This window comes from Apteryx mantelli, chromosome 3 (assembly GCF_036417845.1).
Source record: "Apteryx mantelli isolate bAptMan1 chromosome 3, bAptMan1.hap1, whole genome shotgun sequence".
Lineage (NCBI taxonomy): Eukaryota > Metazoa > Chordata > Aves > Apterygiformes > Apterygidae > Apteryx > Apteryx mantelli.
Window position 1 is genome coordinate 116,198,909 of NC_089980.1, and position 23,296 is coordinate 116,222,204.

Sequence of the window (23,296 nt, forward strand, 5' to 3'; positions counted from 1 at the left end):
TGTGGAGTGCATTTTTTCTTGATTTAGTTGTAAGGGATAAGTTAATGTCACTGGCTATTCATAAATACATTTAAAAAAGAAAACATCTTCTAGGAAATGTCTCACAATTTTACTATAGAGTAATAAAGCTAATAATTCATAGTACACAATACTATAACACAGGAAAAGTACACAGTATAGTATTACAGTACACTAAAAATGAGAATCACCTTCCTTCTTCCATGCCGAGGCAAATAGTAGGCACATTAGAAGCTTTTGTAAGAACATTTTCAGAGTCAGGAGCCATGTTTAGCTGTTTTGGTTTCTCCTCCTCTGGTATGTAGACCATGCAGAGAATCCGTGATTCCACGTTGAAGCATTCAATAACCTTGGGGCTGGAGTTTTGAAATGACACTATTGCAATCTGGCCCATCTGATTAGTACAACTGCCAATCTGAATTAGAAAGAGATGAGAAAGGGCAAAGACTGATACCTGTCCCCAGCAAGATCAGCATTAACAAGAATGAATTCTTGGAAAGTTAAAGAGCACATCTCAAGTTATACACAGGAATATGAGCTTACACGGGTTAAGATAAGACATAAACAAAAATAATTCAGCACGAATATAATAGATTTAAAAACATTATATAAGAACACAGAACTCCCCTGTATACTCATACAAACAGTTCTGAGTTTTTCTTTTTTTGAAAGGAGGAATATTATGGCCTCTTTTGAAGTCTGAGTCATATGCATATGTGCATACATAATATAATGCAATTACAATAAATATCTGTGTAATATACTATTTTAATAATCAGTTTCAGTTATCCCAAATACTCTTACAGTAAATAATATAGCTGAGGCCTGTCCTTTGAACAGTAACAGGTCTACAAGTAAATGCTGTAACCCAACAGAAAGGGGAATTATTAATATCATCCATTTTCAAACTTGCTGATACAGGAAACTTATCCCTTATCCAAGACTATATATCATCAGTATGTCCTCAAATCTGTGTATTTTAGGGAGCTGGAAAGAATGAAAAATGTCTGCCTGACCAGAACAAAACACTTTTATATAATTACTTTTTATGTTTATATGAAACAAAACAGGGTGACAAAGAGGAAGAAAGAACATGATGCTGCAGTAAGATTTTATTGGCATATATTTGTGATGACTGTTTACAATTAGCACAGACAAGAACAAATTACAAGTCTTCTTGAAAAAGATGACTAACAAACTATTCCTAACTTTTGCTTTTAATTCTGCAGGGTTCAAAAATGTCAGCCCCTATAATCACAGTATTGTACTAACAAGAAAAGCTACTGAAATCATTAGACGTTTCAAAATGTATTGGCTATCTCACTTTGCCTGCTGAAATATCTGCATATGACTAGAACATGTTTTTAAATATGGAAATAGATGGTGGGACAGTGCAATCTCATATAGGTTTTAGTAGCCTTCATTATCAATTAGCACATAACTTGCTTCTAAATGTGCTCAGCATTTTGGAATTCATACTGTGCCACACAAATCACACACACAGATAAAAAGCACATAGAGAAAATAGTGACATAACATGGACAAAATTACTAGTTATCCTTTATAGAAGTCAATCTAAAATAAAAACAAACAAAAAACCAAAAAAATCCATGCATTTCAGATCCATATGTTGCTAAGAGTCACAGAAAATAACAAGAAATAAGAGACAAAACCCCTTTTTTAACATTTAAAAACTAAGCTTACCCAAAGAAAGCCATGTTCCATGGAACAGGAATCTGACTCTGTATCACCAGACAGGTAAGGTTCAGGATTATAGGCAGCACATTCAATCTGCAAACAAAGAAAAAGAGAACAGTTAACACATTAAAAAGATATGTCCATTTCTTCGTGTTTAGGCTGTAATTAATTACGGCATTTAAGCGTATCACAGAATCACAGGGAGAAAAGGCAAGAGGTCAGTCTAGTCCATCCAGCCTCCAGTAGGCAGCATCCCTGCACGCATATCATTCCTCACAGATTCTTTATCGAGTCTGCTCTTAAAGACATGACACACCAAAGACTCTACAAACTTGCTACCTGTTCTGCTCAAATGCTTCACAACCTTCATAAATTTCTTCCAAATACCCAACCTAAAGTCATCCTTGCTGTAACTGCTAGCCTGTTACTGCTCATTTTAGTCTCCAGCACAGATTCTTTTTTTCCCTTCGGCAGTGACCCTTTACGTATAATAAGGCTGCTATATGTCATGACCTTCCCTGAGTCTCCTCTTCATTAGGCTAAAAATTACCACTTAATTCATTCAATTGTTGTTATTATTATTATTTTTTTAAAAAAACAAATCTTATTTTAAAATTCCTGATTATTAGCACTGTTTTCCAACTGGCATCTCTCCACCAGCTCCATATATTTGGAAGTGCAGCACTTTCAAAACTGAACATAATGTTCTAGTAGAGATGTTAGCAATACTACTAATGAAGGATTAACTCTTCTGAACCCTGTTTGTACATCCCACTGGTTATTTGCTCTTTGTAATAATATTACATTGTTACCAATCCTTAGCTGGTTGGTCTACTAAAAATTACTTTTACAGACTTCCTACTCAACCGCTTCTGCAATCTGTACTTCTGAAGCTATTTATTTCTTCCCGAGCATACCTTGTGCCTGTTCTAGTGAACGTCATCCTATTTTTTTCCAGATTATTTTTCCAGGTATTTAATTCATTTTGAATACTAATCCTATCCTCCACAATACTCCCACTCCCTCCCAACTTCATGTCATTCTGGTGTTGTCAGTAAATTAATAAGCACAATCAAGATTTCATCATTCTGCTCATTTAAGAAAATTCTCCAACTAATATCAGACTTAAGATAAATCCTCTAAATTTAAGTCCGTCTCAACTTGGAGAAGCATGCAAGCACCAATTTATGGGCTCTGAACACAGGCATTTTTATGAGCAGCCATGGATTTCCATTTTCCCTGCAGTATCAATGGCAGAACACCCTAAAGTTTATGTAAACACCTTAAAACATATTAAAGCAATTCATAATAGCATACAGAATGATGTTCTGCAGAGCAAAAAAGTTCCTGATGAGGTATGTTATTACGTTTTTAGACAAAGTTCTCTATAATGCACACTGATGTTCTTGTCTCGGACAACAACGATACTGTGATTATATTGCTTGTGTTTCTAGAGACAGTATTAACTTAACCATTTCTACAAAACATGGCAATATATTATCACTAAAGTGAATAATTAAAAAAAAAAAAAGAGCAGGTATAAGTTAGAGTGCTAAATTACCAGTTTAATTTATTTCATTTTCTAAAGTGCAAAGCATTTCACAATTCTCCTTGAAGTCAGCAGGCATCACCAAGTGATTAGCAATAGCAAAAACAAGGTTATTTGTTTACTAAATAATTCATCATAAGGATGAAAGATGTAAACAGATCAGAAAAAGGAAGAAAAAGAGAAAAAGAAGAGCTCACCATGCCAATTTTTGCATATCTTTAACACAAGCTGAAACTGTATTCTGGTAATGGTGATTTGTAGTAGCTGTGACAGCTAAATACGTCACTAATGAAAGAAAAGGCAGCCCGCATGTTGGATGTTTCTTGAGCTGCTTGTTACATTTCCATGTTAGTTTCTCTCACAGTCGGAACTGAGGATGTTTTCCATGTTTAAACAGTGGTAGCTTAGCTCTCAACTTTGATAGAAGCTCTTTGCAGAATGATGGCCCCAGGTGCAAATGTGCTCTGATAGAAGAAATTACAGGCTCCATGTACTGCCAATCAGTCTGAGCAGCATACTAAGGACTAACAAGCTGGGTCAATCGAGCAAAAGGTCTCTTCCTACCTCTGAGCTGTAGTCCTAGTGCCAAACCGCAGATGAAGCAGAAAAACAAGAGTAATACTTAGATGATTTTGTCCAGTAGTAGGCCTTAGGAGCATGAGGAATGACAGTCAGGCTCAAACCCAGCTGTAAGAGCTGCAAAACTAGCAAAGTTGACCTGGAGCTCAGCCAAACACTGGCATGCACTGTCTTCTGCTGAGGTGACCATAGCAAAGATTATTATACAACTGTAAGGGCAACAGGCTTTCATTTCCTTGCAAAACAAACAGATCCTGTTGTAACTTGATTACCAGAGTTGGACCTGGGCCTTCATGGCACCTGGCATGGACCTATAGGACTTACAAACACACTGGCTCTAAAGAAACAAAGTATTTTAAATTTCCTTTAAATTAGTTGGGTTATTTAGCCAGTGGTGACTTTAGAAAGTGCTCAGTAGAGTCAAAGCTGAGTGTTTAATATGATACAAATGACTATGGTTTTATGGGAGACTGGAGACTTTCAGTAGACTTTGGTTGCTGTAAACTGCAGCGCTACTCTGAAAAACAGTGTCATAGGAATGGTTCCATTTAACACCCTTATACATTTCAAATGCATTTCCAGCCAGCAATTATTTTTCCCCTAATGTCCAGGCCTGTATGCACATTCTTGAAGTGAAGATGCCAGCTGAACTTCCTTCCTGGGTAGACTGTCCTAGCAATGATGATCTGCAGACTTATTCAGGCTTTAAGCGGTACCCATGTGATAATGTCAACATTATGATTCTGGCCATACATATACAACTTTATTTCCATCAGTGTTTTTGCACAAGCGTAAGTGACTGATTGATGACTCAATAAAAAATCCTGTTGACGCACAGCAAGAAAGAGTATCCAGTACTGTTCCCTTTGACATGCTATATTTATTTTCATCACTAAAGCCAGTGGTAGATATGACTTTAGACACAGAAATCGAGGCATTAAGACAATTTTTATATCACCTTTCAGAATAGAACTACATTTTTATATATGACCCTATAAAATTGAATTATTTTCAATAATTTGATATTTGTGCATTCATGAAAATCTGAAATTTGAGCAGGAGTCAGTGTAGTTATACCGGTACAGGAGAGCTACGGGTGATGAGATTCCTACACCCCGATTCTAAATTGCAGTTTACTTTGGCACTCCAAACAAAGACAGGAGAACCTCAAGATCAATTCAAAATTTTTAGCAGTTTTATTTTGATTGAGTGCTGAGCTTACATCTGAAATTGGATATCATACTATATAAAAGTACACACTATATTCCTTAGTGTCTCAAAGATGGCAGGTATTTTGCACTTCTGTGACCCGCTTGGAGTTTCCATTGCTATTGGTCTTACAGCAAGGTATATATTAGCAGCAACTCAAGAGAGCGGGGTTGAATTTAAACTAATAGAACTATCTACAGTATCCACATCTACAGTATGGTATCTTTTAGCCATTGTTATTTCATATAACAATTCTGTTTACCTTAAACTCTTGTTGTTTGGCCATCATCACTGGCACGTGTCTAACAAGAAGAGGATGTTTCTCCTTTTTGATCTGATTCCCATCCTCCTCTACACAGAACCAACCTAACAGGTTATCCTCCGCTGTAATGGCAAGAACAAACAATAAATATCCCACAGTACTTTCACTGGATAATTGCTTACACCTCTCCACAGAACAGAACTGAACTTTGTTGGAATTGGTTAGTATTGAACAGGCCCTTCTTATGCCATCTATGCTTTTGAAGGAACAAATGATGGCTTAAAAGTATGAGCAGAAATTCAATATAGTAGACCACATACATATTGTTAATGCAAAACAGAACACCTAGTACTAGCAAAATGTGAAGGGTGTTTTCTTAGCAGTCTTGTCAGACTTTCTTAACTATCTTGTCAGTAGGATATTAAAAGAGGAACAGGCACATTTGCTTAAAAACACTATCAAATCTCATTTTAGACTAGCAAATATGATCTGCAAACACCATCATTTCTCTGCCTAGCGTAAGTGACATCACCAACAACTACTATTTATCGTAATTGCAAGGCTCTTCCTCCTGGAATGAATGAGATGTCTACTCCCCCTTTTTGTTTTTACTTTCTCTGCCTTCAGTGAGATACAAAAAGCATCTTCTTTTGACAAGGTGCTTGCAAAACTTGCTTTTGATCAGTTGCATATCCTAAATGTATCTCAATTTAGGCACACAAAGTGCCAGGTAACTTTTGAAATTAGGCCCCCTGCGGAGTCTAATAACATAGCAGTACAGCACATTCCTTATTGCTCCCACTGAGATCAGGATTGTTACTGATGATCTCTCCAGTGAAGAAGACAGGGTTATGTTAAAAAAAATAAATACCTCCCCCCTGACCCAAACTTGTGTTTCAGGTATTCGCCTATAGAAATATCCCATTATTTTAAAATGATGAAAGTAAGTTTACTTTATGCTCAGAAAGTTAAACAAATGAACCCAACAGCTTTACTGCCATCTTCTAGCTAAAATCATTCCTGAGCCAAAACTGAGAAATTTGATCCTGAAAGGCACATGTTTGAAAAGTTTATAAGATCTGCAGATATAAGTTTATAACGGAGTAACTTCCCATCTCTCTGTCCTCTACTGCATTTCACTAATTCTGATATAGATGTATCAGTTAATAATGATCATAGCAGACCTCATTAAAATATTGTGGAAATTATATTCCTTCATAATGAATCCTTCATCCTTTCTGGAACATCATTACCTTGCAATGATATACAATCACTACCATCTACAGTATTGCAATTTTAACATCTTCAGACAGACTTTCACAAAACGATTTCATTTTCTGTAATATACTGTACATTGAGAACTATCTTGACAGTTAGTTTAAGTAACTAAGAATTACCAAGGGCCAGCTTAGCCATTTGTAAATTGTTGATCCAAGACTGTTTGATTGCAGGGGTAAATGTATTGAATACAGCTGTAAAGAAAGTAGGCCGCCCAGACCTGCAAGACAGAAAAAAAAAAAAAGTCATTCTTGAATAAAGTATGAGTATGAGATACAGTCAAGGCTAAAAATGCTGAGCCAGATGATGAAATTTCATTATTTTCTTATATTTCAAAAAAGAGACAGCTCTGATACAAATATGCAGGCTGTGATGCAATATGCCATATGCCCTTCTTCTGACACTTTTTGCATGAAATCATATGAAAGAGATCACCCTTTGGTAAATCAGTACAACAACAGCAGCTACTCCTTATAAGGTGTCATTGCCACAGCTACTTTTGCATCTAGAAAATCACACTGAGGAACAGGAGAAAACCTATAATGCCAGAAAATCCTACAGTGTTTTGGAATGAGTGAAAATTGGCATTGTAATGACATGGGAACAGTAGTCAGAGGCTAACTGTAGAGACAGAAGAGGAGAAAGAACTAAAGATTCCCAAATCCTCCCTGATACGTCTATGCCTAAGACATAAGTGCATTTAGAAAGCTTCAGAATCAAGGTTACTACTGACTTGTCCTGCTTTCCTGGAAGTTGTAGCTGGATTCTACAGCGATCTGCAGCTCTGATTTCATCTTCTTTTTTCAAGATCAGTTTTTGTAAGCCTGATGTCCAGTCATGGGCTACTGATTGGTTTAAGTTCTGAAAAATTAAAAGAAGTTTAGATTCAATGCCAACCTACTGGCCTTTTTCCAGCATGCTAAGGTGATCTTTGCATAAAGCTGAAATTGACATTTTAATCATGAATAATTTAGCCAGATTTGTAAATGCATTTCAAAAATATCTGTAAAGATCTGATAATACATTTTACCATGTACCATGATTTACTCTCACATTGTTCAGAGCTTGACGATACACAAATTATATTACCAAACATTTGTCTGATTAACAAACGTGAATTTGCTTCAAGTGCGTGCACGACTTTTTCTTCATTTCAAATGAACAGTTATAAAGCCACCCTAAATTTTGTTTCTAAAAAATCTCATGGAAAAAGCCTATAAATCATACTTCCAATATGTTTTTGCTCAAATACTGAGTCAAAATATTTATGTGGCAATCATGAAAGGTCTTTGTGTGACTGGAATGTGTTCCAGTAGGATGCTGAAACAATAACCTCTCTGCAAGCCTAGTAAGCAGTCACATGGGTAAGTATATTTGAGTGACAGTAGTGAGCTACTGCTACACAAAAGTACATTAATTTCAAACAGTCAGAATTTTATGAAAATTGAAGCTTTTTTTTCCAAAAGAAGAAGCTGACCTCATTCCTCAATTAAATTGTTTAAATTAATTTATGCATCTCTACCTGAAGCATTGCTTAAATTTTACAATTGCAAAATGCAATTGTATATTTCAATGGGTGAACGTCTTATGTCTGATCTGTGGTATGTATATGCCCAATAATTCAGCTGAAATTCATCTTCAAATACTTGCAAAATTTTGTCTAAAATTACTGTTTCCATAAACTTCCTTCACAGTGCGTGTTTTCACCAAGTTTGATTTTCTATTTAATGCCCTTGACTCTGAGGGCAAGATATCACAACAGAAACTCAGCTTCCATATACATATTCACACATGCACACACACGCACACATTTATAGTCCTACAGTTGCAGGCAGAAGTTTAAAAATGTGCCCAAGCACACACAAACCAAAAGACAAAAAAGAAAACAAATCTGTAAAGTCCTATGATCGTGGAGAACTCATTTTGAAATTCAGTGTTAACTTACTATATCTATTTGCCAGAATACATGCTGAAAAGGGATGTGAACAAAGCTGAAGCAAATTACTTTCAAAATTCCATTGAAAATCCATTAATGTTTTTATGATTTGCACTCAGTCTTAAGTACGGCTTCTCCCTGAAAGCCAGGATTATGTGGTTGGATGGGCATCAAGTGCTTTCTCCAGAAATACTAAAGCAAAAAAAATCAACCTTCCTTCTACTATATTGTCTGATTATAAGAAAGCAATTTCTCAAGACTAAAATGTAATTGTTTCTGTATAAGCTTATCAGCTATTGAGCAAATGCAGACACTTGTAGTATCCACCTACACATAAAAACAACTGAGAAAAACAAGATTAGAAAGACAGCTGTAATCTACTTATAACTCTAAACATTTAACAGTAAATGAATTACTGGAGTTAAAAATTATTTTACTCTCTACAGAGAGATCCTAGGGAGAGATAACTATACTACTTTACAACAGGAGCATATTTGAAAATAAATCCAGCTTTGTTTATTACCTGATAGTTTCCTTTAAGGCCACCTATTAATTGACTAATTTGACCAACTACATTCAAATCATGTAAGAGGTTCTGCAGATCATGGTACAGTTGCCCTGGTCCCATATACAGCTTGTCTGCAATGAATAAAAACATTAGATTATATATAATAAAAAAGATAAATAATATTAACATAAGTCACTACTTCTCCACACTGTGTGAAAATTGAGCATATGAGAATAGGCTTTGATCCTTCTGTATTGTAAAAACAACTAATACACTGATATGCAGCTAGGTCTTCACTATTTCTGAAAATCAGAACATTTTATTTATATATGTATATCATGACCCTTTTACTTTGCTGCTCCATATGGTTTCAATGTCCCTACAGCTAAATAATTGGCAAATGCGTCACAGGAAATTACAGGTAGCAGTATTATACTTTATTTTACCTGTGCATATCCTGGTGTTACCACAGGAATTTCCTTTCTGCTCACCTTATCATTGCCTTTTACAGTTACAATTAAGACTAGAGATTGTTCATCTAGTAGGAAGGAGAATGCTGTCTGTAATTTTAATAAGCATGCACTATAACTGTGCCAAACATCAAAGCTTCACTGGCTTCAGCAAGGGCTAATTCCCTAAAATCTCTAAATGATGTGGAATTTTTCATTAGCACCAATCAGCAGATTTTCTGTAACACATTAGTTTAAGTGTCATTCATGAATATTGCTTTTGATCAGGTGACTAGTCCAAAAAAGTTATTTGCAGCCTTCACCACGGTGGTTTAAAACCCACAATTAGTTAAACCTTGATAACAAGACACCTCTGGATCATACATCCACCCTAACTCTGAGATAAACCAGCAATCTCACTGAACCACTTGAAACTGTATTACAATCCTAATTAAGTGTAAAAGGGACCTGCACTGAGATCAGCACCAAATCTTAGCAGCAGCAGAAACATTTTGCCCTGACCATCAGTAAGTACACTTACGTTCATAAAATAGCACTGTAACTCAGAAAAATATTCTGATTGGTAGGATAACCTGCCTATGCAAAAGCACAAAGCTTGCAAAGTCCTGCTATACTTTGACTCACAGCGCGATGCGAGGAGCAGCATGGCCACACAGCTCTCGTGGGAATGATGCTCTCCCCCAACCCCCCACCCTGGCGCGTACAGGCTCGGCATGGTCCCCTTCGGCTGAATGACAGGAGCTGCACTGCATTACTTCCCCAGGACACCTCTACAGGTTGTTCAGTTCACCCAGTTCAGTATCTGAACGATAGATCCTTTACCCTTACCTAGCCGCAGTTTTGGAAGCTGGTTGGTAGGCAGAAAACTCCCCTCGGCAGAATAATTTCAAGGCAGTGATGGCAAGATACAATCGAAATATAGTGCTGGCTATGCACTCCCAGCCTACAGACAGACAGAGCACTCCGCCTAAAGGCAATGCCAGACAGCCGACACGACTAGATAACCGAGTACCAGAAACGTACTGAGCAGCCCCTGAAGTGCGAAAGAAAGGCACGCTTCCAGCCTGAGCCGGGTAACTCCTCCGTGCGCTGCGGGAGCAAGCGCGGGCCACGGGCCTGTCACAAGCAAGAGGCTGTCGCACGCAGCCACCTGCCCTGCAGGATAAGACAGTTCAGCGGCAGGAAAACAAACTGTGCCAAGAAGTCTTGCTGCCCATCCTGGACACATCATATTTTCCAGTTTAGACACAGGTAGCACATCTATTTCATAAAGCTGCTCCTGTGACCAATGTAAAAAAGAAAAAGATTTCTGCGTATTGCCCTTGAGCACTAAACAGGGAACGACTGCACTTACTACTGTTTTCCCAGCCAGAGAACAGATGCAACTTCCATCCACTGTTCTTTGCCTGTTCTGCATGTTAATTAAGAGTACAATGTAGCCTTTCTTATCCTCACAATCAAATCAGTCTTTAAGAAAAGATTATTCAATTTATTGTATACAATGAAAAGAAGTAATTCCAAAGCAGACCTAAGAGGAAGAGTTTTTACATTATGTTCTGTTTTACATTATGTTTTTAGATTTGTTTAAAAACAAGTAAATATTTTTCAGTAACTGTAGACTGCATGCTTTCATTAAGCTCCATTTTGACTTTCCCCAGTCCAAATACTAGAAAAATCAATGTCTGAAAATTCTAAACAGTTGTCTCCCTGTATCCCTCTTCTTCTGTTAGCTAACATCTATCTTCTAACTAATGTCTACAATAACTATAATTTATTAAGTGCCAGAATTGGTAGTTCCTAGATGCACCAAATTGTTGATTTCAAAGGGTCTACTTGCAAAGAAAATTACCATTCAGTGTTAATAGGAGTCTGGCAAAATCTAGCTGAAAGCCATGACAATGTGTTCAGCATTGTAAAGGAGACAGAATGAAACCATTATTGTCCCAAATTTCTGTAACAAAAAGAGAACTTGTGCAAAACAAAGTTTAACCTGATTGTAAGTAACTGGCAGCTTAGTCTAGTTTTTGGCAGGAGTCCATTTACTTACCTGTTGTTTATAAATTCCACTATTAAACAATCCCAACTGCAATACTGAAAAAAGTACTATGACTATTTCAGAAATTTATACTTGTGGGTCTGAACCAAGTGAAAATTTAGAACCACCATGCTGTGAAAAGCTGAAAGTATGCAAGGATTCCCCTGCCCAGTATGGCTACTTTCACTCAAGTGAATTTTAGCTACCTATTTGTAAAGTTTAAAGGGCAGTAACATTTTTTTGCAGCTTCATAAAGACAGAGTTATCTGAGATTTCATTTCATTATTGAAAGCAGGTCAGAGAACTGACACTTACCGGCAAACTATAATAGCAAAGGTTCAGGCAACTCTTAGATCCTGTGCCATAGCCCTCAACTGTGGCCTTAAAGAAAGCTTTATCTGCTTACACAGACGGGCTTTCCTCGTGCAGCACATACCTCTGTTGCACCTCCAACAGCTGTCCTCCACAATCCTCTGTCTGCAGCTTCTAATGCTCTTATAAATATCCTATTTCTAGCCTTGAGAATAAGTTATGAATCTTGAATTTGATTCAGTAACTGTCACCTGAGTCTATTTTGTCTGCATCATGCATATTTCACAAGCTTTTAATAAATCAAGATAAAAAGAGTGCAATAAGAGCGTCAAAACAAATAAACTAACCTATACAAGAAATTCTGTCACACGGAAAAACTGAACTGAAGTCATTTTAAGCTCAATCATTAAAGAACAAGGTTTTAGCACAGAAAAACAAAGAGCAAATGAAAAAATAATTAAAGAGAATTTGCTTCCATCCTCTGATATTCTAAAGGAAGTGGCCAAACTAAGAAGAAACTTAATTAGTCAGTCAAGGCCAGGTGAATAGTCATGGTTATCATCATTCTTTCACAGAGGTCCTTAGTGAGCACAGACTGAAATATAGAAAAGTAAATGGGCTTAAGAGATCAAGAATGTTATATTAATCAGAAGAGAATTCTGTCAGAATTTACCCTTTGATTTATCTCTGGATAGCGAGTTACAAGTTACAGCAACTTCATCTCTGAATTTGGTCCTGTAAGGGTTAATCTTAACATCTTTTAAAATGGGATTAGCTTGTTTAGCTCCTTGGTGGTTAACAATATGTTAATTAATAGTTGATTTATTTGGGAATTATTGATGGAGGGCTTTTTCCAAGGTGAAGGAGGTGGGGTGCACTCTAGTCTAGAAATGTGTCAGTTGTCATAAGAGGTTTATCAGACGTGTTTCTCGGTTCAGAGACAGAGGGAGCAAGAATCTACTAAACAATTGCCTGCTTCAGCCTACACGTTTCCTGACCGTTACATTGCTGGCTATTTTGGGGTGGGTGTTCACTCTTTCTTTTTTTTCCACGGAAAGCACTGAAAAAACTCTTGGCTTCATCCCAGTACAGACTGATCTTTTTTTTACTTTGAAAAGTTTTACAAATGATAAAGCCATTTCCTTCCCATTTCTAAGCCACTCTTGCTAATTATCAAGCTTCAAAACAACTTATTTTCCAGTGTGAAAAACCCCAAGTAGAGAAGGTTCTTCCCAGCTGTAAACATCCTGAGCGTTATAGAGAATGATGTGTCTGGGCAAAAAAGATGCAGTGTGCTATAACCAATAATCACATATAGGACTCAGGAGGCAAAGTTCTTTGCATTCCACCTACAGATGAAGGGTGAAATCTTGGCCACACATAAGTTAGCAGGAATTTTTTCAGCAACTCCTTTGTTGCTAAGATCTTACCAGAGGAATTCAAGGCCTGTTGCCCTGCAACAGGCAAGTTTAGTGCCAAAACCCAGGAATTCATGCAAAATACATAGTTTCTTGCTCAGTCTTATTATGAAATCTATTCAAGATAGATCTACTAACAACAACACACTTACTTTAGAAGGAAGAAAAAAGGTTAAAGTTTAAATTGATTTTTGCTGCTAAGTGAACCTGGGGTGGGAAGATTCTGCTTTTAAAAGCAATTACTCCTTAGTTGAGACATTTTTGAGTATAACACTAAACACCTATTTTGCCTGCTTATTTTTCAGTACTATTCTCAGCATCACAGCTTTAAACTCACCACTACTGCTTGGCTTGAAGTAACTCCTATTAACTCAAACAGAAGTAATCTTTAGCTCATTTACATCAAGCTACTTAAAAAGAAACATGTAGGAAACTCCCTGGGTGTGGTTAAAGTCTGCTTGACTTGGCTAAGGCAAAACTAGGAGGTAGAAGCTGTGCATGCATATGCATGTAGGAGAAGTGTCTGCGTGATCGCTCTTGTGCGTGGGCAGAGTTGTCTTACTCAGAGCATTGCTTTGGCACACTCTCGGATCAACGAGAAACCAGACCTGAATTCAAGACTCGCGCTGCCTCGGAGTGATCCCTTTTCATGCAGCCGAGCTGACTCCCACAGTGCGCCGCTCTTCCCGCGCTGCTCGCGGCAGCTCCCCGCAGCCAGCCCCGCAGCTCTCGCCCTGCTGACCAGCACAGAGGCAGCTGCTTTTGTGGGTATCCACAAAGCAACCACTCCCCTGGCACCACTAGCTGTCTGGCTCCTCTAAATTTTAACTTCTCCTGGGCACTGCAAGCATACTGGACGTTGTAATCCTGAGCTGATCACGCCCCAGTTCTTGCTCTCAATGAATTACTACGGGAGAGACTTATTAACAGTGGTGATATTACTTGAACACATTTTCTACTAGCTTTTGCTGTGTGCTCTGATTCTCACTTGTGAATTACTAATTTATGACAGATTTATGCTACTAAAGACAAAAAAAAGTGTTACAATGCCAGCAGTAGATTCAGATCCCTATAAACTAAACATCTATTACTGAGGAGGCAGACATAATGACTCAGGTTGTCCCATTTATCCCAAAATTAGAAGGATTTTTTTCAAGTAGTAATATCACATAAATCCAAGTAACATGCAAATGAAATAAAAGCCTCATTCAGTATACCCATTCATATATTTCTGTATCATATATCATATCGTATCATATTAAAAGCAAAAACAGTAATGGGTATGTTTTACTGCAAAATAACTTATCTTGACAAGATCTGCCTTGAGTATGATCATATTAATGACTTTTTTCCCCCTGCAGTTCAAAAACATAATGCTTCAATATAAATTGCTTTGAAACAAACATACTGACATGAAGTTAAAATTGATGCTTTATAGAAATTCAAGTTTATTATAAGGATTACACTGATTGATTCTGAGACATACAGAGCTCTGAAGACAGACTACATATTATATGAAATGAAATTTGATAGTGAACACTGACATGTGAAAACCACAACCAAAACTGAGAAAGGCTATTTTCCTGAGTACAGTTCCAGCATTACTGAGGGGAACAAAAAGTTAAAGGCATGCTTGAAAAGATGCCAGATTTAAAGACCGCTGAAGGCTGACAGATCCCAAATTTGATTTGCCAGTAGTGATTTGGTCTTTGAGGCTGAGTGTACTTACATTGCTTCCTCCCACTGAACCATCTGTGCGTACCCAGGCAGCATACTGAAACTTTAAAGATTCAAGCATAATGAAGGGAAGAAATCCGGGAAAGATTCAAACCTCATTTTGAGCATAAAAATCATCTGGGATCTGGGGAGAAGTTATATATGTGGAAGATAACTTTAAAAGTTGCTATGTCTGAGAAAGGCAAAACAAACTGGAACTTGTATAATATCACGCACTCTGACAAAATAATAAAAAGATAGGCCCCTTCCACAACATTTAAGTCTGCATTCAAACCTGAGAAATTTGTACAGTGTTCGGGAAAGTGGATCCATTCATGATATCAGATGAATTCTTGATCAGTTCATAATAAACTGGACAGATTTCATGAGACAGTTTAACCTAAATATCTTTAAAAATAATGTAGAAATAATATATTTAAAAAAATTTAACTGCATCAGAACTGGGTTTTTTGTTTGTTTGTTTTAAATATGACTTTTTGGTTATCCTGGGAATTTTTCACTGATTTTACATAACAGAACAGTAGGCTGACAGAGTGTCTCACTGCTCAGTTTAATATGCCCACCTTTGAGAAGGACAAGAATGGAGCCTGTTCGAGAGACAGTGTTATACCTGAAGTAAAACAATTTCCTTTTCTCTGAATATCTTGAGCATGAATTTAAAGGAGGAACCCAGAAACCATTAATAAGGCCCGAGATTCCATTATGGCAGCTCAGGAATTCTTGCCCAATACCTGGATACTGGATCCTGCTTCTACAGATATACTCGAATGCAAAATACATAGGATACCACAGCAGCTGTAAAGAGTTTAACAGATCGTGTATAACAGGGGAAGAACATCCTTCCCCAAAAAGTCTAGTGAAACTAATTTTCTCAAAGCAAGGAGAAAAGAATACCCTTATATGACATTTTCATATATAAGCCATTTATTTCAGCAATTGCTAAGCAGACTTGGGGAAAAGATTATGAAAAGAACCTCTGAGAAAATTTTCTTTCATTCAGCAATTGATACTAATGCCCACTGTAAAGTACTGAACACTTTTCACTTACAAAAACCTTTGAAACAAAATACCTAGCTTTCACTTAGGCGGCCAGTGATGAAAATTTCTTACTGTTCTTAAACTTTCTCTTGCACAAAATTTGACAAATCACCCCACCAGCCAGATGTGAGGGAAGCTTCCCCTTACCTCTAATTCCTTGTTTCTGAAAATTCTTTATCAGTGTTATAGCCAGTGATAAAGCAGATGAGATTTTATTTTTAGAGGCTGAACTACAAACTTCCTGCACATTCTCTCATGTAAGCAAAGCACTTCACAGCTCACCATCACAACACTCACTCTATTTGGCTCTTTCAACCTGGTTACACACACTGTTCCTGTTTCCACAGGCACCTAAGAAAAGCATGTGGGTAGTTGTTTTCTTTTTGTCTTTTTACAACAGCACTTATATAGCCAATTGAAATTTCAGTGCAATACCAAAAACATTGCCCTGTGAATCTAAAATCCTGGTTTAAGAAATACGATTGGAAGCAAAGACGACCGTATATCAATTTAAAGTTTATACAAGAAAAACAGACTTTCTGCTTTAACCCCATTTGTTCTTCTATGCCAAATCAAACTCATGATCTCAATAGTTAAATGCTCCTGAAAAATCTGAGCCATTGTAGTTCAAATGTAGCTCACCTTAGATCATATGATACTCACAGGTCCAAACTACATAAATACTTATAGAGTGATATCAATCTCTAGGTTCTGAATCTAAAGCAAATGGGAAATCCATCACGATCTCAGAAAACAAGAGCTTTGTTGGCTAGCATCAATAAAATGGTGAGCAGTCTTACTAGAGCGTAACTCCAAATTAGATTTTTTAACATAATCTAACCTAATACAGAAAGAAAAAGCACAAACACACACAGAGTATTAGGTGATAAGCAATCAAACCTTGAGATTGTTAGAATACAAATTATTTAATTCAGACATAGAGCAAGCAAATCTAATTATCAATACAGTCAGGACGTAACATCATCATCATTCAATGTGAAGAGCCTTATCATAAAAATCAGATGACATTATCCAGCCTAACCCTCCAAGCAAATAAATTCTAATCATACTTTAACCATGTAAGCATCTAGAAGTAATTTCTATGAGCTTAATGACCAAAACTGAGCTTCTAAAACTCTTTAATGTATTTATTCCAACTGTCACACAAAGCAGGGGAGCTCTATGAGCCCTAATCACAGATAAAGAACCAAGTCCCAAAGGTAATTCAGTACATATATAGCAGAGCCGGGAAACAAACCTCCCAGGTCTTAACTCTGACAAGTATTTTTAACTTTGCATTCCTGTCAGCTGCTAATACCTTGTTCTCAAGTGGTAATTACATGAACACTGACACCTGTCTCAGTATATGTCTCATTATATCTGATCTGAACACCAAAGACAAACAGGCTGCACAAAAAGATACAGTTCAACCACAAAACTGCTGATTCATACAGCTTGAGTAACAGGAAGATAAAATCAACAGCTTGCAACTGCAAATACTGTGCAAAGTATTAAATGCAAACACTTCAGAGTGCTATACCATCAGTGAGTAAAATTATGCAAGAACGCCAAGGAAAAGCAAAGCCTTTTAAGAGGGTGAGAAGTAGCTCCTACATTATGAGTGTGGCTTAAGAATTATACAGAACTCCAGCTAATCCTGACAAGTCAGGGAATTTTAGAGATATAATGCCATAGATATTTTTTCTGATGACAGAAACAGCTGTGCTGTGCCAAAGGAGAAGGAGGAAATGAAAGTAGCAGGGAACATGAAGGAAGGAGCTGGAGTCCCACTATACTGACAATTCTGGAACCTGCAATCCAGTTTCCCAGCCGCACACCAACAGTGGTAACTACAAGGTGTTTTCCTGAACTACATACTGTTTGCAGTTACAGATCAGAGCAACTTCAGTCCCTGGCTCTATTCCCATGAGGAAGGACAAACCTAGAAGAAAAGAGGCTACAGAACGAAAGAAAATACTTGCCACAGCCCTTTCAACATATCCTGCAGCATCCCACAGGTCAGGTGAAGGCAGCACAGACCGGGAAGCCTCTGCCCTCTTAAGAGGAAAGAGCTGGTATGGTGCCTCGGTGGAGGGTGTAACCATAAGGATGTAAAGGGTGAGAGAGGAACTGGATGTGAGAAGACAAAAAACAGCATAAAAAAGCAGTGAAAGTGCACGTGTGAATACATTTAAACAATGAAAGTACAGCTGGGTTCTTGAGGATAGGCTTGCCGATGATCACAGACTGGCTGAGCTGGCAGAAGTTTTCACGGGAGTTTAGAGGGCTCAGCCACACTAGATTATCTACAACTCATGCGGAAACTGTACTGCAAGGAGCTTAACTTCCTCCTTCATTCTTGCTTGTTTGGTTATACCTAGGTTTCTACTCATTTTACTAGTTAGTGTCATGACATGAAACAGACCCCTAGCAATTCAGAAGAAGGTTGATGACAGCTGCGTGTCCAGCCCTATAACCACTAAAAATAATATGACAGGAAAAGAGAAGAATCCATCCTAAGTGGGTGAGACAGACATGTAACACCTAATTTAATCTATGCCTAATTCACCAGTTGGTTACATATATCTGTTCAAGAAAGTGAACTATTTAATGGCACCTGGTTTGCTCAGCCAAACAGGCTGCATCTGGAATTAGATTTATTTAAAATCTCTGGTCTTTGGTTGACATACATCAATGACAGTTCACATTTATGAACATGTTCCATCTCCTTTAGTACACAGTATTATTTTCAATTCTGTATTTCTCATGGGACAAACCAGCAGAAAAAAGCTTCAACAGCAACGGCTATCAGAGCAGTGTTATTTCTGTCTTTGAAAAGGACTTGATAATCTCGAGCAAAACACTGCCAGAAATACAAGCATACGCTAGCCTATGAAGCGCCCTACCTGTTTCCCTGACAACACTCAGAGACCTACATGAGCTGAACTGCATAAAACAGAAGAAAACTCAGAGGAGAAGAATCACGTCGGCATTTCAACATGGTGTTACTATGACATTTGACAACAAACAAAAACCACGGAGATCTAAATCACAAGAAACTGGAAAGGGAGTACCAATTTATCCCAGCAAGTCTGATCAGGAGAGGAGACAAGTCATAATTTAGCAGTGCTAAAGTTTGACCCCTATTATGAACTGTAAACCCGAGAAATTAAAAATAACATTAAACCTCCACCATAAACGTAAACATGCTGAAGTGTTATTTTGCTTTACTGTTACCTCCTACACTCACAGCTACAGGATATATAGAGCAGATGGGCCTTGCTCATTTTCTCATTCAATTTTTAGCCATATGGTTAAAACTAAATGATTTTTTGCTTAAGCAATAGCCTACGGTGTTTATCACTCCTGATCAGCACAATCAGCAGCAGTAAGCCAAGACATACTGACAGACGCTTGGCTTCTCCTCCAGAAATCAAAAAATGTTTAGCCCTCTCCCTTTGCTCCTTCAGAGTCTCTATAACTTGGTCTTCTTAAATAAACACATTGTGAAAGACTTTTACAGCTCATCCTTTTCATCCTTGAGCTACCTAGACAACCAGAAAAAACACTGTGTGGTTCTTCCACTACAACACCAAACAGAAGTTCATCCCAGCAGAGAATCCACAGTTCACTGTTCTTCAACAGCTTGAGCAAAATGCTACCACTAGTAACAAGATTTGCCAAGGGTTTAAGAAACTGAAATTCTGTGCTGTATATTTGACTTTTGCCTATTTTCACTGCCTTTAAAGAGCAGTGAAAGACATATTTTCAGTGTTTCTATCTGCAGAAGGGAGATTTGCAAGTGCAGGTCAACTGTTCTGATTCTTTCTGAGGGGAGTATAATACATTTTGATGAGAAGTTAAAAAATTGCCTGTCGACAAATTTTTTATATTTTATTGGAACGACACTTTTAGGACTGCCCTAAACAACAAGTTGTATTCACTGCTCTTTGACCCATTCTCTTTTTTATCAAAAGAATACAGGTAGCATTTAACTTACTGAGCACCCTCTTTCCATAAATTCAATCAACTTCTCATCCTTTCTTACTGAATGAATATCATTCACTGGGATACAACCATGTGGAAGAAGACAATTCACAAATTGACACTAAGTAAGGAAAGCATCTCTTCTTTTGAGCTTTTCAACCATTTATTACATAGGAATGTCCCCATATTACATAATCCTATTGCCGAATTCACTTTGGGGCTTGAATCATAGATCTTGTTTCTTATATTTAACAACCTCACCTAACATTATAGTATTTCTCGTATCTTCCCGTAAAAACAAACCAAATGCATTCGTAACTCCATAAAACACTCTTTAGATATGTCTTTTTGAACTCTGTTATGTAACACAATTCTTTCAGCACAAGTAAATCAAAACCAAGAACATACAACTTGGTGTTCATGCCTCTCTTCTGATATTAATTCAGCTTCTTTGGCGCTATGAATGTGATTATGCTTCTTCACATGGATTAACACTTTTTAAAAGATTGAGACGGAGAGAACAATTAGCAATAGCCTACCTGAAACAGTATGTGGATTTATATGGGAAGACCTTTATCTTGTATCTTTCTGTAAATGGTTCCATAGAAGAAAATTAGCACATTAGGCTTCTTCTGCAGTCTCAGGTTTTGGCACACAAAGTTAAGATAAATATTTCCACTGCAACCTTCTGATTGGGACATCAAAGACTTTCAAGCAAGAGTAACTCCAATACAGAAAACAGAATTTTGCCTGATTTGCTAAGTGAAATGAGATCTGATAAACATGCCATTTAAAAAAACCCTGAAAATGTGAAATATTTTGCACTTTAAATATAGTTGCAGGTTATAAACAGAAGTTACAATTCTACTCTATTAGAAAACAGCATTAAGAACCCTACAACTAGAAGGACTCTGCCAAACAGCTGAGACTTCAAGCTTTCTCCATGTTCGTAACTAAGAGAATTCCTATTCTACCTTTGGTGCTAGGGCAGAATAACAGCAATAAGGCAAAATAACATGAAAAACAGAAGCAGTATAGCTGAACACACTTTAGGAAAATTTTCCTCCATTCTTTTTCTCCATCCTGCCATGCATTTTCTCCAGCCAAAAGACACAACACTTTAGAAAAAGAAACAAGCTAGGCAACCAACCCCAAATGTCTTCTGTTTTAGAATTCAGGCACAAAAACCTAGTAACTGGGTAAAAAATGCAAAACGATGATTTTGCCAAGTGAAAACAATGTTCATGCAGCCTTTGTTTCCTACACAGAACAGTACAAAAGCAGGCCCTTGATTTAAATGTACTTGTAAAACCTTTCAACCTTCCAACAGTTCTTTATTGCAACCTACAAAGCAAATTCAAAATTCTCTGTAGCACCCAAAGTGAAGTCTGCTTCTTTAAACTACATTATCCTTTCTTGCAGCACTATGGAAGCCTAAAGTGCCAAATGCATTTAGCCAGCACTGCTACTGAAGGATCACAGAGCAGTAACAACCCTGACTCAAAGCAGTGATTAACAGAAATGACCCAAGAAGAACAGAGTATGGAAGCTAGACAGATTAGATCATTAATAGGGAGATACACTTATGACAGTTGCCTCCTCATACAAAGGATTCTGGTGGGGGAAAAAAATACTATGATAAGAGAAATGTAATTAACAACCAATAATCCTCATAAGGACACAATCAGAATTCATCAAGAATCCCCACTGATTACAACAGTAATGTGAGAATATTAGAATTACAGGAGTCAAATATTTCATCTGGTGTGCTGCAGATACAATCCTCCTTTTCTCAGTCTTCCAGAAATGGAAAAGGTAACCCCCAACTACTAACTGCTTTCACACATAATCATCATTATTCTATAGCTCTCCAATTTCCACAAACCAGAAATGGGAGCTGAAAATATGGTTCTATCTAAGACATGCAGAACTCTCACCTGGCCTTATGGAAGCCAGGATTTTGTATGTAATATCCCAAACTGTTCTTGACCATTAGATGTTTAGACTGCTTTGGTTTTGGATTTATTAAAACTACCTTCTGTGAAGCCACTGGGATTTCACCACAACAATTTCTCAGCATACCTTGAAAACAGAAGGCAACTTAATGTAACTGTATAATGACTACAAAGTCATGCAATTTCAGCCAGAGAATGATTAATTATTTAGCTGGTAGTGCCTTGTAATTTGTAGTAAGTACCGAATAATCTCACTGATGAAGCAATACTACCATGACGAGGACTGTGTCATCACTGAATATAAAATACAGTATCTTGGTGGGTGTAAATAAATAAGAAATGATAAACCATTACCCAAAGTTTTACCAGTCCTTCCTCTCTGCAGGAAAATTGTACTTTCTGGGCTTCTTTAACCTTTAGTAGCCAAGAAAACTGGAACTAAGAAGGCAATTCTACAGAATAACTAACATAATTAAGTCTGTCTCTAATTGAGACAGCCCACCTAAGTCTGTATTCAGAGTGACAGCTAGTGTTGACATAGGAGTATATGCAAATAGGAAGGCTATGTTCACTTCCTCTTTCGTGGCTGACTGTATTTGATTAACTTGGATCATTTGGCAGAAGTATATATTTAAAGCTGAAGGAAGATTTATTCATTTGTATAACCAGTAACCTTCATATTCTTTTTATTTTTAATTCTTACCTTTTGACCCTTTTGGTTAGAAGGAGACTGAACTAATATAGTGATCAGAGTTTGTCAACAGCACAGCAAGTTCAGCTTGCCTATCACCTGTTGAATACCATTTAAGCTGAATGTTGAGTCTCCAAATGATGTGCAAAATCATTTGATCTTTTTGTGATACTGTCACCAAACATCATGAAACTAAGAAACCTCAAAGCCAAGAGAATCAAGTAGGTTCTACAAGATGGTTTGGGTGAGGGTTTTTCTTTCTTCCTTCATCCTCTGCTTCCCCATCTGATCTCCCTGAAGGACAAGGACTTCATCTAATCAACTGTGAAGCTGCTGCACAGTCGCACTGGAAGTATCGCAATAAACTGTTCCTCTCACACTCTTCCAGGGAAGGAACCCCCAGTTCTAGGTAATACCCTCCTCATACACACTCCCCTTGGGATCATATATACAGTAGCTGGTAAATGATAATTTAAGAGCTTCAATTTCATTGTCCAAGTAGCCCATTAATGCCTAAAAGAAGTTACAAAATGACGTCAACCTTGAAACTGAAACCTACGTATTTTAAAAATTTTCTTGAGCTATTTACAAAGGGAGGAGCAAGAAGGCCTGACAA

General features: G+C 37.3%; 1 protein-coding gene across 10 annotated transcripts in view; it reads right to left on the reverse strand.

Annotated features, from left to right (window-relative positions):
* Positions 1 to 23,296, reverse strand: part of ARHGEF10 (Rho guanine nucleotide exchange factor 10) — a 120,670-nt gene that overhangs the window by 33,490 nt on the left and 63,884 nt on the right. For all 10 annotated transcript variants that reach the window (XR_010883822.1, XM_067294223.1, XM_067294222.1 and 7 more), the window contains 6 exons: positions 9,053 to 9,168; positions 7,327 to 7,454; positions 6,713 to 6,813; positions 5,316 to 5,437; positions 1,723 to 1,809; positions 210 to 433 (listed from right to left, as the gene is read on the reverse strand). Coding sequence is in view for 9 of the 10 variants with exons in the window: in XM_067294223.1 (XP_067150324.1) it covers positions 210 to 433; positions 1,723 to 1,809; positions 5,316 to 5,437; positions 6,713 to 6,813; positions 7,327 to 7,454; positions 9,053 to 9,168 (778 nt within the window). In the remaining variant the exon portion in view is untranslated. The remainder of the gene's footprint in view (positions 1 to 209; positions 434 to 1,722; positions 1,810 to 5,315; positions 5,438 to 6,712; positions 6,814 to 7,326; positions 7,455 to 9,052; positions 9,169 to 23,296) is intronic.